Source organism: Thalassophryne amazonica, chromosome 3, assembly GCF_902500255.1.
Source record: "Thalassophryne amazonica chromosome 3, fThaAma1.1, whole genome shotgun sequence".
NCBI classification, from domain to species: domain Eukaryota; kingdom Metazoa; phylum Chordata; class Actinopteri; order Batrachoidiformes; family Batrachoididae; genus Thalassophryne; species Thalassophryne amazonica.
In genome coordinates this window covers 114,586,566-114,604,530 of record NC_047105.1, presented here as the reverse complement: position 1 = coordinate 114,604,530, position 17,965 = coordinate 114,586,566, and the positions used below count along the sequence as shown (strand labels likewise).

At 41.0% G+C, this 17,965-nt stretch overlaps 1 protein-coding gene across 1 annotated transcript in view; it reads right to left on the bottom strand.

The window, feature by feature from the left end:
• Positions 1-17,965, bottom strand: part of LOC117507463 (copine-9-like) — an 863,862-nt gene that overhangs the window by 78,583 nt on the left and 767,314 nt on the right. The window contains exon 17 of the mRNA XM_034167340.1: positions 12,664-12,791. Coding sequence (XP_034023231.1) covers positions 12,664-12,791 — 128 coding nt within the window. The remainder of the gene's footprint in view (positions 1-12,663; positions 12,792-17,965) is intronic.

Genomic DNA, 17,965 nt, shown 5'->3' with positions numbered 1-17,965 from the left:
TTGGATTTTCAAAATGGCTACTGTAAAATACAGGATTTTCAGATGTATCGGCTTTTCCTTATGTTTTTGGCCCTAAGGAATCCTTTGGTGGCATGTGTGAATGTCTTTTCCTGATGTAGGCAAGGAGAAGGCACAAGCTTTACCTATGTTTCATGCATTTACTGGATCGGACAATATTGCAAAATTCTCTGGGATAGGTAAACCAACATGGTTTCAGTAGTACATAAAGGCTGACATGGCCTTACCGAGACCATTCATGGAACTACCAGCTGAGGGGAATCTTACACAGGAGGTGAAAGACGAATTTGCAAAGTTTGTTTGCCAAAGATACTGTTCCAAGGGTGTCCATATCACCAGCATACCTGATCTCAGATGGCATCTGTTCTGCAAACAACTTGCTGAAAGCAACAGATAGATAGATAGATAGATACAGCCTATACTCTGTACACTTGAGGAACACATCAATTGTGTGCGCTTACAAAGCCGGGTATGGTACCAAGCCACCATCAGACAGCCACAGCCTTTTGATCCACTGAAATTCGGTGACCATAACACAAGTGGTCAATTGCTGCCAGTTATTACACAGGTCCTTCCTGCACCACAGGCCATCACTGAGTTGGTGAGATGCCAATGCAAACTGCTCCACACAGAGATGTTCATGCAAAAGGAATTACCTACCATGCACAGAACTCTGCTTATGTGACTCAGAATGCGAAAATGATGAAGATTATAATGTTGGATGTGGTGACAGTGATGATCATGATGATGACGTGTAATCTGTTCATCAGATGTAGAACACTGACAAAAATAAATTTGACTTGATAAAGCTGCCTTGGGGCAACATGGTGGCTTAGTGGTTAGTACTGTTGCCTCACAGCAAGAAGGTCATGGGTCATGTGTGAAGTTTGCATGTTCTCCCCGTGTTTGTGTGGGTTCTCTCTGGGTGCTCCGGCTTCCTCCCACATCCAAAGACATGCAGGTTAGGTGGACTGGAAACTTTAAATTGCCCGTAGGTGTGCATGTGAGTGTGAATGTGTTTGTTTGTCTATATGTGGCCCTGCGACAGACTGCCGTCCTGTCCACGGTGTACCGCGCCTCACGCTCTATGACTGCTGGGATAGGCTCCAGCCCCCGGTGACCGTTGATTGGAGTAAGTGGTTGAGGATGAGTGAGTGAGTAAAGCTGCCTTGTATTCTGTCTTGGTACACTCTTAAGTACACGGACAGAGGTGCAGTGTAAATATACAGGCCGATGGTGCTATGCTTAATATAGTATTTTAGTAATATAGTAATAGTAGTAGTAAAAGTAATAGTAGTATAGTAATATAGTAATATAGTATTTTCAGTGCATGAGGCATAATTACATTTTTATCACAAGAAATAGTTGAGTGGCATAGCAATGTCCTGGTTTTATATAAAAAACACAGAGCAAGTAATATAATTTTATAAAATTTTGGAAAATAATTTATGCAGGATGGCTTTAATTGCTAAATAATTAAATAATTTAGAGTAATTTTTGGGGTTCCTTGGTCTTATGAATACGTAATTAGCTTTTTGAATAAACTTTCTAGGTCGAAAATACTGATTTTACGGCGGCCATTTTTAAAATCCAAAATGGTGGTCATAAAGGGATCTGCGCAAATGCAAACAATGGTTTTCAGATCCCCGAAGTTATAAGCTTTTCCAAAAATGTATAGTTTTGCTAATCTCCATAAAATTTGAACAAAAATACATAGTGAACCTGACTATAACCTGCGTGTCTTTGGGTGTGGGCAGAAGCCGGAGTGCCCGGAGAGAACCCACGCAAACATGTTTACAACATGCAAACTCCACACAGAAAGGTCACAGGTGGGAATCGAACCCATGACCTCACTGTGAGGCAAAGTGCTAACCACTAAGTCATGGTGCTGCCCATTTTGGCATCAATAAGAGTAAACATCACCAAGATTGCTGTAGTTTTACAGAACATCCACTGAATCAGAGTTGCTGCTGCTGCCACCACATACTGTGTGCAGGGCACCAAATACTCCCATTAGGGGTCGCCACTGCACATAAACCATTTCCATCTGACCATGTCCTCTACATCTTCCTCTATCAAGACTGATACCTGCATATCCTCCCTCAGCACATCCATAAATTTCCTCTTTGGCCTCCCTCTTGTCCTCCTGTCTGGTGGCTCCATCCTCAGCATCTTTCTCCCTATATATCCTGGATCCCTCCTCTGACAAGTGGACATGTCAAACTTGTCTATCACTTGTCCATCAACCTGTCCATCAACATTGCAAACAGGAAAGGGCTCAGAGCTGATCCTTCATGGAATCCCAACTCCAAATTGAATGCATCTGTCATTCCTACTGCACATCTCACTGCTGTCACACTATCCTTGTACATATCCTGCACTATCCTCACATACCTCTTACACCAGGCTTCCTCATACAACACCACAACTCTTCTCTTGGCACCCAGTCATAAGCTTTCTCTAAGTTCAGAAATACACAATGTAACTCCTTCTGGCCTTCTCTATACTTCTCCATCAACACTGTAAGAGCAAACATTGCATCTGTAGTGCTTTCTCTGCATTAAACCATATTGCTGCTCACAGATCTTCACCTCCTTTCCAAGTCTAGCTTCTACTACACTGTCCCGTAACTTCATGCTGTGGCTGATCAACTTTTTGCCCCTGTAGTTATTGCAGTTCTGCACATCACCCTTGTTAAAAATTTGAACCAGTACACTTCTTCTCCACTCCTCAGGCATCTTCTCACTTTCCAAGATTTTATTAAACAAGCTGGTTAGAAACTCCACTGCCATGTCTCCTAGACATATCCATGCCACTATTGGAATGTCTGGACCACCTGCCTTTCCATTTGACATCCACTTCATTGCTGCCCTCACTTCACCCTTACTAATGCCTTGGAATTCCTGATTTATTATCTCCACATCACCTGGCCTTCTCTCTCTCTCAGCTCCTCAAAGTATTCCTTCGACCTGCTAAACACACTCTCCTCGCTTGTCAGCGCATTATCATCTGCATCCTTTATCACCCTAACCTGATGCACATCTTGTCCAACTTGATCCCAATTGTTACAAGTCTTTTTTTTATCTTTCCTTAGTGTTTAACTTAATGTACAGCTTGCTATAGGCCTTTTACTTAAACTTTGCCATTTCACTTGTTGCCTTATGCCACATCTCCTTGTACTCCTGTCAATTTTCTTCATCTCTCTGACTATCCCAATTCATTTTGCCAACCTCTTTCTCCTTGTACTTTCCTGAACATCTTTGTTCCACCACCAAGTCTCCTTGTCTTCCTTCCACCGTCCACATGTCACACCTAGCACCTTCCTCGCAGTTCTTTTCCAATTGTCCAAAATCATTTCACCTCCATTATGTGCCTGTCTCACCTCCTCCCTGAATTTCACACAAGTCTTCCTCCTTCATTTTCCACCATCTAATCCTTTGATGACCTCGCTCTCTCTGTCTTCTTCATCTCTAAAGTAATCCTGCAAATTATGAGCCAATGCCGTCTAGTCACACTCTCTCCTGCGACCACCTTACAATCTTCTATTTCTTTTAGGTTGCATCTCCTATAAGGAATGTAGTCCACCTGTGTGCACCTTCCTCCACTCTTATGCGCCTACTTTTTCTTAAATTAAGTATTCACCACTGCCATTTCCATCCTTTTTGCAAAATCTACCACAATCTGTCCTTCCACATTCCTCTCCTTGATACCATATCTACTCATGACTTCCTCATCACATCTGTTCCCTCCACAGACATGCCCATGGAAGTCTGCTCCAATCACCACTCTTTCATGTTTGGGAACACTCACTACCACTTCATCTAACTTTCCCCTTCATCTCACCTGGGACATATGCACTGATGACATTCATTATCACCTCTTTAATTTCTAACTTCACACTCATCACCATGTCAGACATTCGCTTAACCTCTAACACACTCTTAATATATTCTTCTTTCAGAGTGATCCCAACACAATTTCTTCTCTTCCCAACACCATGATACAACCACTTGAAACCACCTGCTCCTGGCCTTACTTCTCTTTCACTTGGTTTCTTAGATGCACAATATGTCTGTCCTTCTCCTCTCCTTTGTATCAGCCAACTCTCTTCCTTTACCAGTCATACTGCCAACATTCAAAGTCCAGACTCCCACTTCACCCCTTCTAAGCTTCTTTATCTCCCATGGTTTCTGAACACCTCCTTTCCTTCTACTTATTTGCTCAGCAGTAGCCCAATTATCTGTTGGACAACAGCATCAGTGGTGGTCATTGTTAACCTGGGCCACGGACAATCAAATATGGAATTTTGATTTGTCACCTGCATATTTTTTTTTTAAATGCTGGATGCCATTCCTGTTGCACAACCCCACAAATTTATCCAGGCTTGGCACCAGCACTCAGAATGTAGTGGCTACACACCCCATGTGGCTAAGTTATTGTGGTTAATACATCTCTTTTCAGAATTTAGATTAAAAAAAATAAAGAACTGTACCCTTTGTATAAATATGGAAGTTCAAGTTTTCATAGTTGAGGTTTGTGGGGATGTTTAAGTTGTTGTGGTGTTTATTTCATGTGTGGGTTTTTCTTTGTCTGGTTGGTTTTCTATGTCTGGACATTCTTGTTTTGCTGTTGGGGCTTGGTTTGGGTGTGTCTGGTCCTGTTTGTTTGTCATGCCCTTTTCCTGCCTGTTCCCTTCCACCTGTGTCTGATTATGCCTCATCACACCTGTTATTTAAGCTGCATGTTTCTCTCATGTCACCGCCAGATTATTTATGCTCCTTGCAAGCATTTCCAGCCTTTTTCCACAGTGTCCAAGTCGCCTTGTTTATGTCCTGCCATGTACCATTGTTTCTCTCGTTTTTTGACCTCGCCTTTCGCCTCATGGTTTGGACACTGCTGCTTATCTCTATTTACTATCCTGTGAACCAAATCCTGCCTGTTGAACAAGTAATGCCTTCAGAATGTACCTTTTTGTGTCTGAGTCCTGCTGTTGCCAGCCACATGGACACAGCGGACTCTGGGTGGTAAAATGGTAAATGCACTGCATTTATATAGCGCTTTTCCATCTGCATCAGACACTCAAAGCACTTTACACATCAATGCCTCACATTCATCCTGATGTCAGGTTGCTGCCATGCAAGGCACCCACTACACACCGGGGGCAACTAGGGGATCAAGGACCTTGCCCAAGGGCCCCTAGTGATTTTCCAGTCAGGCTAGGATTTGAACCGAGGATCCTCTGGTTTCAAGCCCAACACTTAACCACTAGACCATCACCTCTCCAATGGGCGGCTGCATTTGATGCTGCATGCTCACAGACAGCAATTAACGCAGCAAGAAGAGAAGGTAACTGCTCTGTGTATGGGACTCAGTCAGTTGGCCAAACGCCAGGATGAACTGGTGACCATTCTTGAGTCACAGGCTGGGTGTCCAAACAGTGGACGTGAGCAGGGAACGCCGTCAACCTCATCGTCCGAACTCTTGTCCAGTCGGATGCCAGGAACCACCGGTTGAAGAACGCCTCCCATGGTGGACACTTCATTTTGCACTCAGCTGTCCTAACCGGAACATTTTTCTGGAGAGTCTGGTGATGTACGGCCATTCATTACACAGTGTGAACTTTATTTTGAACTTTTGAACTCAGCCATTCTGTCAGACCGATTTCACATCTGACAGGTTGGGCGAGCACATGGGCCACAGCGGAGTGGAGCAGCAGGTCAGCATCCTGTGAGATGCTCGATCGGTTCAACCAGGTGTTAAAACAGGTGTTTCAACATAGCTTCCCTGGGAGAGATGCAGCAAGGTCTCTGGTTCGGCTGAGACAGGGCTTACGGAAAGTATTACAGATTACGCAATCGACTCCCACGTGCTAGCAGCACAGAGCGATTGGAACACGGCAGCTGACCTGTTTTTCAAGGACTTTCTGACAGGATTAAGGATCAGATTGTCTCCATAGATTTACCTGATGATTTAGATTTTCTCATCGCTTTATCCATTGAGACTGACAAGCGACTGAGTGACAGGCGTCAAGAAGGGGGTGGTTTCTGCAGTCACCTCGCAGGAGCAGTGCTGTTTTTCCCTCTCCTCTTCCTCATTCGACTCCTCTTGGTAGAGGGGCACCTAGAGACGAGGGTGACGAACCTATGCAGCTAGGATGCACACGTCTTTCTGTTCAGGAATGCTTTCAGCGTCAGCAGGACAGTTTATGTTTTTACTGCGGTGAACAGGATCAGGAAAACCAAGCTCCAGCCCAAGCAGCATCACATGGTGAGTCTTAACCACGTGACTCTTAATCCCACCCACAAGACTGTCAATGCTAACATCACCACAGAAAATACTTCTATGACTGTACCTGTTTTTACAGACTCAGGATCTGATGCAAACCTGGTGCATCCCTCTCTTGTCAGGGAGCTTCATCTTAAATACTATCATCTTCAGTGCCCTGTGAATGTCAATGCTGTAAACGGTAGTTCTCTAGGGAAAATTACACACCTAACAGAATCTGTGAGATTATCCTTCTCTAACCAACACACTGAGACTATCAGCTTTCATATTTTTAAGAACATGACACACCGGGTTATTTTAGGACAACCCTGGCTACGTCAACACCAGTGATGCTGGTAACACGTTACTCTATTCTAACGACTTTTTTAGTAATGAATAATCTAACACATTAATCTTTCCAAATCAGTAATGAGTAGAGGTGCACCGATCGATCGGGCACCGATCATTATCGGCCGATCACGCCTTGATCGGTGATCGGCAAAATGCAAAATCTTAGTGAAACACTGTTTTGTTTATTTTTGTTTTTGCTTTCCTCTGTGACGTAAACTCATTTTGACTTCTGATATGAGCTGGACGGACAAGGAGAGCAGTCGCCATCATCTAAGGTAGTCCATGTCCGTCCAGCTCATATCAGAAGTCAAAATGAGTCAAATGGCTCTGAGAGATCTAAATAGACTGCTGTGTAATGAATGGAACCACACTGCCATCTAGTAGATATCCAGTGTGCGTGAGTGTGTATTAGTGAATCAGTAGGCATTTGTTTGTGGATCTGTGGATTTCACGAAAAGAATGTCTCAAAATTACGTCACAGAGGAAAGAGATGAATGCATGTAATTGGTGATCCACAAATGCTGAAACTCAATTCACAAATACAATTTCCAGTTTTACAAATGTAATTTTTTTTTTTTTTTTTTTTACAAATTAAGTTTTATATTTGCAAATACAACATTATTTGCAAAGACCAATTTACAAGTTACAAATATGAAATTTGCATTTGTGGATATCTGAACACATTTGAAAATCAATGATTACTTGTAGATCACCCTGTGTGCATTTACAGATATTGAGACAATTTTAACCCCATAGAATGAGGGCTGTATTTTACATTCTCAACATTGCTGTAACTTGAGCAACATGAAACGTGGAAAAAAAAAGCTTGCTGGTAGAACAAAGTCAGTGTAATAAAACAAAAGTTGGCAGTTTATTCTAGTGTCGTTATTTGAATGCATGTTTTTTGTTTTCATCATTAAGTTTTAATGCAAAAATAGTCCTATACATTAGACCTATATTCTTATTTTGGGCATGATCCAAATATGTACTTGATCGGTATCGGCCTTGATCGGTATCGGCCGATCAAAATTTCAGTGATCGGTGATTGGCCTAAAAAATCCTGATCGGTGCACCTCTAGCAATGAGATTAAAGTTACTTCTCCAAGTCACTGTGCGTTACTACTATTTTTGCATTGTGGGTCGATAGCAGCATTAAACTTGGTCCGTGGGCAGGAGGTCGGGGTTTGACTGAACTGCCCACTTTAAGCGAGCTGTGAGCTTTTCATCCGCGGTTTTCTGTAGCAGCTACAACTCGTCCTCACCTCTTAAAGCGCGGTGACACCAGCACACCTGCACTGAGCTTTACAAAGACATTTTTATGCTTTTTTTCCTCCTTTATTTAGAATTCTGAACTGAGCCGCTCCGCATCTGCTCGCTAAAAACAACTGTTCCTTCGCAAAGCGTCAACAACTAACTATTTTCCACTCAAATGCACCTAAACTCTCTTTCTGAGGACCACATGATGTGAAAACGCAATAAAACGTTCTTACCTGTAAATCTGGTCATATTTTCTGCATAAATAAATGCTATCCATTCTTTGTGCTCAAACGCCAAAGCAGGGGCGAATCTAGATGGAATGGGGCCGTGGGGCAGGGATGTGATCCCCTCACAACACCCCTAGATTGAAGGTGCAGTTTTAAAGCCTTTTTTTTACTACAACTACTAATACTACTTATAATAAGAATTTCGAAAAGTCAAATGTTTAGAGAGAATTTAAATGTTAGAAAAATGTTAAAAAGAATTTAATAGTTACATTTATAAACAATGTAGGTTAGAAATTGCAAGTTTTACTGTTACAGTGCTGACAACAGTTAAATGAGGTCAAGAAAGAGGTCTTTATTTTACTTTTTATAAAACAAGTATTTATTTTTATTGAAGTCAAGAAAGGGTGATTATAAAGTGAGTTTTGGCAAAACAACTATAGTCATGTTGAGGTGGCAGAGGGTTGTTGTCAGCAGCTGGGGAAAGTAACTAAAAAAGTAAGTAGTAATCTAACTTAGTTACTTTTACAATTGGGTAATCAGTAAAGTAACTAAGTTACCTTTTCAAAGAGTAATCAGTAATTGCATTACTTTGTCAAAGTAACTGTGGCAACACTGGTCAACACATTCCCAATTTTTGACTGTGTCAGTGGACAAATAAGCTCCTGGGGTCCCAATTGTCACAGCACCTGTTCCCTGATGAAAAATGTATCCACGGTCGTCATCAGTCAGGACCTCAGCGCTGTTCCCACCTACTACCATGATTTGGCTCAGGTATTTAGCAAGACAAAGGCTAAATCTTTGCCACCACACTGCAGCGGAGACTGTGCTATTGACGTATTACCCGGTTCCACTCCACCTCGAAACAAGTTGTATTCTTTATCCGCTCCAGAACATCAAGCTATGGATGAATACATCCATTCGTCAGTCCTCATCACCAACCAGGGCTGACTTCTTTTTTGTAGAAAAGAAGGACAAGTCTCTTCACCCTTGTATTGACGACAGGGGACTGTATGACATAAGTATAAAAAATTGGTACCCGCTCCCATTGATTACTTCTGCCTTTGAGTTACTGGAGGGGGGCGACAATATTCACAAAGGTGAAATTGAGAAATGCTTACCAGCTGGTTAGAATTAGTGAAGGTGATGAATGGAAAATGGTGTTTAACACGCCTTCTGGTGATTATGAATATTTGGTCATGCCATTTGGGTTAACAACTGCGCCTGCAGTATTCCAGGGCCTGTTTTTTTTTTTTTTTTTAACTGTTCTGCGTGATGTATTAAACAAGTTTGTTTTTGTCTACCTAGATGATATCCTGATTTTCTTTCCGAATGAGGAAACCCACATTCAGCACATCAGAATGGTTCTGCAGCAAGTGTTGAAAAATGAACCTGTACATTAAGGCTGAAAAGTGTTGGAAATGATCTACAAATAATCATTGATTTGCAAATGTGTTCAGATATCCACAAATGCACATTTCATATTTGTAACGTGTAAATTGGTGTTGGAAATGTGGATTCATCAGACAACAGCACACTTTCCACTGTGCATCTGTCCATTTCAAATGAGCTCTGGCCCAGAGAAGGCGGCGGCATCTCTGGATGGTTGTTGATGTTATGCTTTCGCTTTGCATGGCAGAGTTTTAACTTGCACTTGTAGATGTAGCGATGAACTGTGTTAACTAACAATGGTTTTCTGAAGTGTTCCTGAGCCCACAATATGTTCCTTTACCCAATGATGTCAGTTTTTAATGCAGCGCCGCTTGAGGGATCGAAGGTTATGGGCATTCAATGTTGGATTTCGGCCATGTCGCTTACGCGTAGAAAGTTCTCCAGATTCTCTGAATCTTCTGATTATATCATGGCCTGTAGATGATGGAATCCCTAAATTCCTTGCAATTGAACACTGAGAAACATTGTTCTTAAACTGTTGGACTATTTTTTCATGCAGTTGTTCACAAAGTGGTGATCCTCGTCTCATCTGTGCTTGTGAACAGCTGAGACTTTTGGGGATGCTCCTTTTATACCAATCATGACACTCACAATTGGTGTTCTCAGTTCCCAAATGCTTATTGAGTGTTGTTAGAAAGAAAAGTGATGTGACACAGTGGTAAACATGCCACAGTCCCAGCTTTTTTGAAATGTGTTGCAGGCATCCATTTCAAAATTAGCAAATATTTGCACAAAACAATAGTTTATCAGTTTGAACATTAAATATCTTGTCTTTGTGGTTATTTCAATTGAATATAGGTTGAAGAGGATTTGCAAATCATTGTATTCTGTTTTTATTTACATTTTACACAACACCCCAACTTCACTGGAATTGGGGTTGTAGATTTACCTCAGTCGTTTCAGCAGGTGGAACAACCTGAAAGGACTTTCAAGTGGCATGAACGTTACTTTAACTTTTGCACCATTGTGTTTTATTTTCACTGTGCAATTACATAAATGCCATCTTTTCTCCACGTATAATTCAATGCTTTTCTGTTTAGTAAGTAATTCCCTTTGGCTGCTCCCTTGTTTTGCACTTGGGGTCGCCACAGCAAATCCGAGGTTGATCTGCAAGATGAACTGGCACAAGTTTACATCAGATACCCTTCCTGACGCACCAAAATGTGAACTACTCCAAGAAACATAGCAGTGGATCTCCTTTTCAGGGCATGACAAGGATCTTACAAAGGTACACAAAAGCAGTATGTATGAGTTGTATGACAGCAATAGTGAGAACAAGCAGTGTTAGTAAGAAGTAGAAAACTAAACCTGCTTGTTGTCTCTCATCTGTTTTGCCAAATACTCATGACAGATGCTTTCTATGAATGCATTCATAACATGCAAATAGAAACAGCCAGCTTTACACATTGGCACAAGATACATGACCCAATGTTATTGGTTGGGGAAATTTGACATTTGACGAGTAGAAATTTGAACAGTTTGTGTGTGATTGATATATAAATAATGAGCGTGGGCATGTGTTATGTATTTGATCCACTATCAATTTGCAGGTTTTCCCACTGACAGAGAATGTAGCCGTCTGTATTTTTTTTTGTACGTACACTTCAACTGTGAGACAGAATCTAAAAAAAAAAAAAAAAAAATCCAGAAAATCACATTGTATGATTTTTAAATAATTAATTTGCATTTTATTGCATGAAATAAGTATTTATTTGATCTCCTACCAACCAGCAAGAATTCTGGCTCTCACAGACCTGTTAATTTTTCTTTAAGAACCCTCCTATTCTGCACTCTTTACCTGTATTAACTGCACCTGTTTGAACTTGTTACCTCTATAAAAGACAATCAATCACACTCCAATCTATCCACCATGGCCAAGACCAAAGAGCTGTCTAAGGACACCAGGGACAAAACTGTAGACCTGCACAAGCCTGGGATGGGCTACAGGACAATAGGCAAGCAGCTTGGTGAGAAGACAACAACTGTTATGATTATTTATTAGAAAGTGGAAGAAACACAAGATGACTGTCAATCTCCCTCGGTCTGGGATTCCATGCAAGATCTCACTTTGTGGGGTAAGGATGACTCAGAGAACTCAGAACTACACAGGAGGACTTGGTCAATGACCTGAAGAGAGCTGGGACCACAGTCATAAAGATTACATTAGTAACACACGATGCCATCATGGTTATAATCCTGCAGGGCAGCAAGGTCCCCCTGATCAAGCCAGCACATGTCCAGACCCATTTGAAGTTCACGAGTGACCATCTGGATGATTCAGAGGAGGCATGGGAGAAGGTCATGTGGTCAGATGAGACCAAAATAGAGCTTTTGGGAATCACCTCCACTCGTCGTGTTTGGAGGATGAGAACAACCCCAAGAAAACCATCCCAACTGTGAAGCATGGGGGTGGAAACATCATACTCTGGGGGTGCTCTTCTGCAAAGAGGACAGGACGACTGCACTGTATTGAAGGGAGGATGGATGGGGTCATGTATTGCGAGATTTTGACAAACAACCTCCTTCCCTCAGTCAGAGCATTGAAGATGGGTCATGGCTGGGTCTTCCAGCATGACAATGACCCCAAACACACAGCCAGGGCAACTAAGGAGTGGCTCCATAAGAAGCATTTCAAAGTCGTGGAGTAGCCGAGCCAGTCTCCAGACCTGAACTCAGTAGAAAATCTTTTGAGGGAGCTGAGTGGCCCAAAATCCCTGTTGCAGTGTGTGAAAACTTGGCCAAGAACCACAGAAAACATCTGACCTCTGTAATGGCACACAAATGTTTCTGTACCAATTGTTAAGGTCTGTTTTTCTAGGGGATCAAATACTTATTTCATGCCATCAAATGCAAATTAATTATTTAAAAATCATACAATGTGATTTTCTGGATTTTTTTTTTATTATTTTTTTTTTTTAAGATTCTGTCTCTCACAGTTGAAGTGTACCTACAATAAAAATTACAGACCTCTCCATTCTTTGTAGGTGGAAAAACCTGCAAAATTGACAGTGGATCAAATACTTATTTCCCCCACTCTATGAGGTTGAAGTTATATTTTATGGTATTGTATGAGGAAGGAAGTACGTGTGAATCTCACCGGGCCACTTGGTTGATGACAGGTGCAAAGTTGGTTGGGCCATACAGCTGAACAGTTCTCAGACTGTAGAAATAAGCCTCTAATACACCCTCAATGCCCACACAGTTTGGGTTCTCTGGTTTGGAGTTCTGCAGGAGAGAAAACATCTTGTTAATGAAAAGTTGTGATAAACTGTTGAAGGGGAAACTGAGAAAGAAAAATCTGTGCGAGTCAGTCAGTCAGTCGACTAACCATTTTTGTTCATAGCATAGATGGCTCTAGTAAAAGGTAATAATCCCACTGAAGGTTGCAGCATTCCCTATCCTCTGCCAATTCTTCTACCTCTTCAAGGGGATCCTCAGGTGTTCCCAAGCCAACTGGGAAATATAATACCTCCAGCATGTCTTGAGTCTTCCCCAGGGCCTAATTCCAGTGGGACATGCCCGGATGACATTCCTAGGGAGCTGATCAGGGGGCATCCTCATCAGATGCCCGAGCCACCACATCTGGCTCCTTTCAATGCAAAGAAGTAGCGGTCTAGTCTGAGACCCTCCCAGATATTCAAGCTTCTCACTCAACTTTCCCTAAGTGTATGTTCAGATACCAAACAGAGGAATCTTATTTCTGTTGCTTGTATCCATGACTTTGTTTTGTCTGTCATTAGTCAAAGTTCATGACCATAGGTGTGGATAGAAGCGTAAATCAAATGGTAAATCAAATGTCTCGTATTCTGGGTCAGAGGGGGATAATCCACTCATTTCCAACAGAGGACTATGCCGTCAGATTTGGAGGTGCTGATCCTCATCCCAATCAAATCACACTCAGTCACAAACCTTCCTTGTTCACTTCGGACTTCACTGTCTGACAAAGTTTTCAACAGCCATCCAATAATCCAACCACAAAATTTGCATTTAATATTCAAAATCCTACTTGATAAATCTCACTGTCTCACAATCCGAATGGTCTGGTTCACAGCACCCCAATTTACGTAAAAAGATATGAGATATTGTGCACTGCACAGGGAACAAGTGAGCAAGTTCACACCAATAATGTATCCATTCATTCACAAACAACTCTGTCAGGGAACCAGAACCTGGTGAAAATTAGAAATGAAGAACAGCAATTGTCAGGAAGAGTGGAGGAGAACTGTGACACCTAAAGGAGAGAAGTCTCTTTCCTCTTTCCTGACTATATTTATATTGCTCAGCCTGTAAGTTTTACCAAATTTTGTAATTTTAACTTGTCTGCTATCAGAAAGGGAGACTGTTTGATTTGATTTTTTAAAACAACTGCTGTTGTTAGTTCTACTTGTTGTGTGTGTTTGAACAATATGTAGTAGTAGACATGAAAAAAATCATTTTAAAATGTACATTTACAACAAATTCTGTCACCCCACTAAAAAAAGCAACCACCTGGAGCTGCCACTGTTAAAAAGCAAAATATCTCGACAAACACTGGGTCCTATTTTGGTGGAGGACACAAAACAAGCTGCACATAGGGCAGGAATCCATTCATGGTGTAGCCGAGGGGGAAAGCTGGGTGCTGAGTGCAAAACGTTGGATTTACCAGAGTTGCGGTATTGAGGAAGTGGACACAGGTGGAAAGATTTCTCGCAAATTAGCGAATTATTGTCACCAGCTCAGAGGGCATAGGAGACACCAAAGCCCCTGAGGTGAAGTAGTACAGCAGGGACGTGAGGTTTTGTATGTTATTTTGATCAGCGTTTACTCTTATTTCATTTAATGGTTGTTTATAATTCACTTTTTCATGTATTTTATGGTATTTAATGCCACCTACATCGACAAAATTGTTGATCCCCAAAATGTGGATCTGCTGCAATTTGTGAACAAGAGCAACCAGAGATTTCTGATCACCTCCAACATTCAGTGGAGTCTTCCATGCCCTAATATCTATCTGTGGTGCAAATTTGGTGAGAATCCATGAAGTAGTTTTGACGTAATCCTTCAAAGACGATATAAAGTGAAATCTTGACACAGACTCCGGATTAAGACCACCGCCAAAATTTTATGGTGTCTTTCATGGCCTAATATGTATCTGTGTTGAAAATTTAATCAAAATCTGTGATGCAGTTTTGACGTATTCCTTCAAAGCATATATAAAGTGAAATTTTGATCCAGAATACAGATCCGGATCACCTCCAAAATTTAGTGGTGTCTTCCATGGCCTAATATGTATCCCTGGTGAAAATTTGGTGAGAATCTGTGAAGTAATTTTGATGTAATCCTTCAAGCCTATATAATCTGGTTCCAGATCACCACCAAAATTTAATGGAGTCTTCCATTGCCTAATATGTATCTGTGGTAACATTTTGGTGGGAATCCATGAAGTAGTTTTGACGTAATGCTCCAAAGCCTATATAAAGTGAAACTTGATCCAGAATCCGGATCCAGATCCAGATCACCTCTAAAATTTAATGGTCTTCCATAGCTTAATATGTATTTGTGTTGAAAGTTTTGTCAAAATCTGTGAAATTATTTTGACGTAATCCTTCAAAGCATATATAAAGTGAAATCTTGATCCAGAATCTGAATTCGGATCACCTCGAAAATTTAATGGAATCTTCCATAGCCTAATATGTATCGGTGGTGAAAATGTGATGAGAATCTGTGAAGTAGCTTTGACGTAATATTTCAAAGCTCTATAAAGTGAATCTTTATATAGAATCCAGATACAGATCACCTCCAAAATTCAGTGGAGTCTTCCATGCCCTGACATCTATTTGTGGTGCAAATTTGGTGAGAATCCGAAAAGTACTTTTGACGTAATCCTTCAAAGACTATATAAAGTGAAACCTGATCCAGAATCCGGATCCAGATCATCTCCAAAATTTAATGGAGTCTACCATGGCCGAATATGCATCTGTGGTGAAAATATGGTGAGAATCCATGAATTAGTTTTGACATAATCCTTCAAAGCCTATATAAAGTGAAACTTGATCCAGAATCCGGATCTGGATCCAGATCACCTCCAAAATTTAATGGAGACTTCCATGGCCTAATATGTATCTGTGTTGAAAATTTTGTTAAAATCCATGCAGTAGTTTTGACGTAATCCTGCTAACAGTAATCCTTGAAAGCCTGCATAAAGTGAAGCTTGATTCAGAATCCGGATCAGGACCAACTCCAAAATTTAATGGAGTATTCCATTGCCGAATATCTATCTGTGGTGAAAATTTCATCAAAATTTGTGCAGTAGTTTTGACGTAATCGTGCTAAAAGACAGATAGACAAATAAACGCAGGCCATTTTTTTACGTCCTTGGCGGACGTAATTAACCACAAACCATTAATGACAATTTATGCAAACCATGAATATCCATGAACTCTTAATAATTCTTGTTTGCTTACCACATTCCATTCCCATGGCGACTCTGTTGTTGTAAGGGATGAATTTTCTTTGCATATTATTAATGGTACAGTGTTTATTTAGCATTATCATTAGCATTCCTGTGCTAATAACAGTAGGCTCACTGTGGTTCCTGAGGAGCATAACAATGATAGAACGTGTACATGCATGTTAACAGATTTCCACCAAATTTAACACTCACACCTTCACAGTGATAGTTCCTTCACGGGAGCTGCTTATGTTTAATCGTCTTTACTTTAACAAGGTGGGTGCATGCTCTGAGGCTGGATTCTGTCTCCTGCACACATTACTTTTAATTACTTCCTCTGAGAGTTTTTTTGTTAATATTATGCTGTCTTGAAAAGATGGAAAAACAGATTCAGATTCATCACAGTTTATGTTCAGGAATGACACGGGCAGCCGTGTTCACGGTGTGTCACTTCCTGTGATGTAAGTCACAAATACAAAGTCCGGTCTTCAGGCTATATTTTCTTATTAGTGTATCTATTGGGGCTCACTTTTAAGTAGTATTGGAGTGACCGTGCAGAATAACATTGTCCAGCTGCATTTCTCTGACAGTCAATTTTCTGTTTTAGATTCTTTTATTTTAATCAAACTGTCCATAGCAATTGCTGCCAATAGATCTTTTTATCAGACAATATGCATCTATTATGGATCCTTCACACATAAGATGAAGTTGGGTGACGAAGCAGGAACCAAAAATCAGATAAAAAAAATTTGTGGAATGGCGAAAAATTCCGGACAGGTGCCAACAATATGGCGGCGATGGTGTCGTGCACGGTCGTGTGAGCGCGCATGAACACAGTGCATGCACGTGGAAAGTGTGACACCACATTGCGCTCCCACAGCAGTGGAGCAATTAGATGCTAGACATACAGTATGTACATAAATCAACGAAAATATGCAAGCACAAAATAATGCAAGAGCACAGATTCAGAACATTATAGGAATAATGAATGTACTGTTTGGATGTAACACAATCATGTTACTGTTCATGAATCTGCTGTCATTGTAAAAAAACAAAAACAAAAAAACCCCACTGCAGTTTCTACAACCCTAATTCCAATGAAGTTGGGACGTTGTGTGAAATGTAAATAAAACAGAATACAATGATTTACAAATCCTCTTATATTCAATTGAATACACCACAAAGACAAGATATTTAAGGTTCAAACTGATAAACTTTATTGTTTTTGTGGAAATATTTGCTGATTTTGAAATGGATGCCTGCAACATGTTTCAAAAAAGCTGGGACAGTGGTATGTTTACCACTGTGTTGCATCACCTTTCCTTCTAACAACACTCAATAAGCGCTTGGGAACTGAGGACACTAATTGTGAGTGCCATTATTGGGTATAAAAGGAGCATCCCTAAAAGTCTCAGCCAATCACAAGTAAAGATGGGGCGAGGATCACCACTTTGTGAACAACTGTGTGAAAAAAATAGTCCAACAGTTTAAGAACAATGTTTCTCAATATTCAACTGCAAGGAATTTAGGAATTCCATCATCTATAGTCCATAATATAATCAGAAGATTCAGAGAATCTGGAGAACTTTCTACACGTAAGCGGCAAGGCTGAAAACCAACATTGAATGCCCGTGACCTTCAATCCCTCAGGCGGCACTGCATTAAAAACCGACATCATTGTGTAAAGCAGCAGTGGCCAAGTTCGGTCCTCGAGAGCCAAATTCCTGACACTCTTAGTTGTCTCCCTGCTCCAACACACCTGAATCCAATAAAAGGCTCATTAAAAGTCTGCTAACGAGTCTTTCATTGGATTCAGGTGTGTTGGAGCAGGGAGACAACTAAGAATGTCAGGAAAACTACCATGCAAAGCAAAAGCCATACATCAACAACATCCAGAAATGCCGCCGCCTTCTCTGGGCCCGAGCTCATTTGAAATGGACAGACGCAAAGTGGAAAAGTGTGCTGTGGT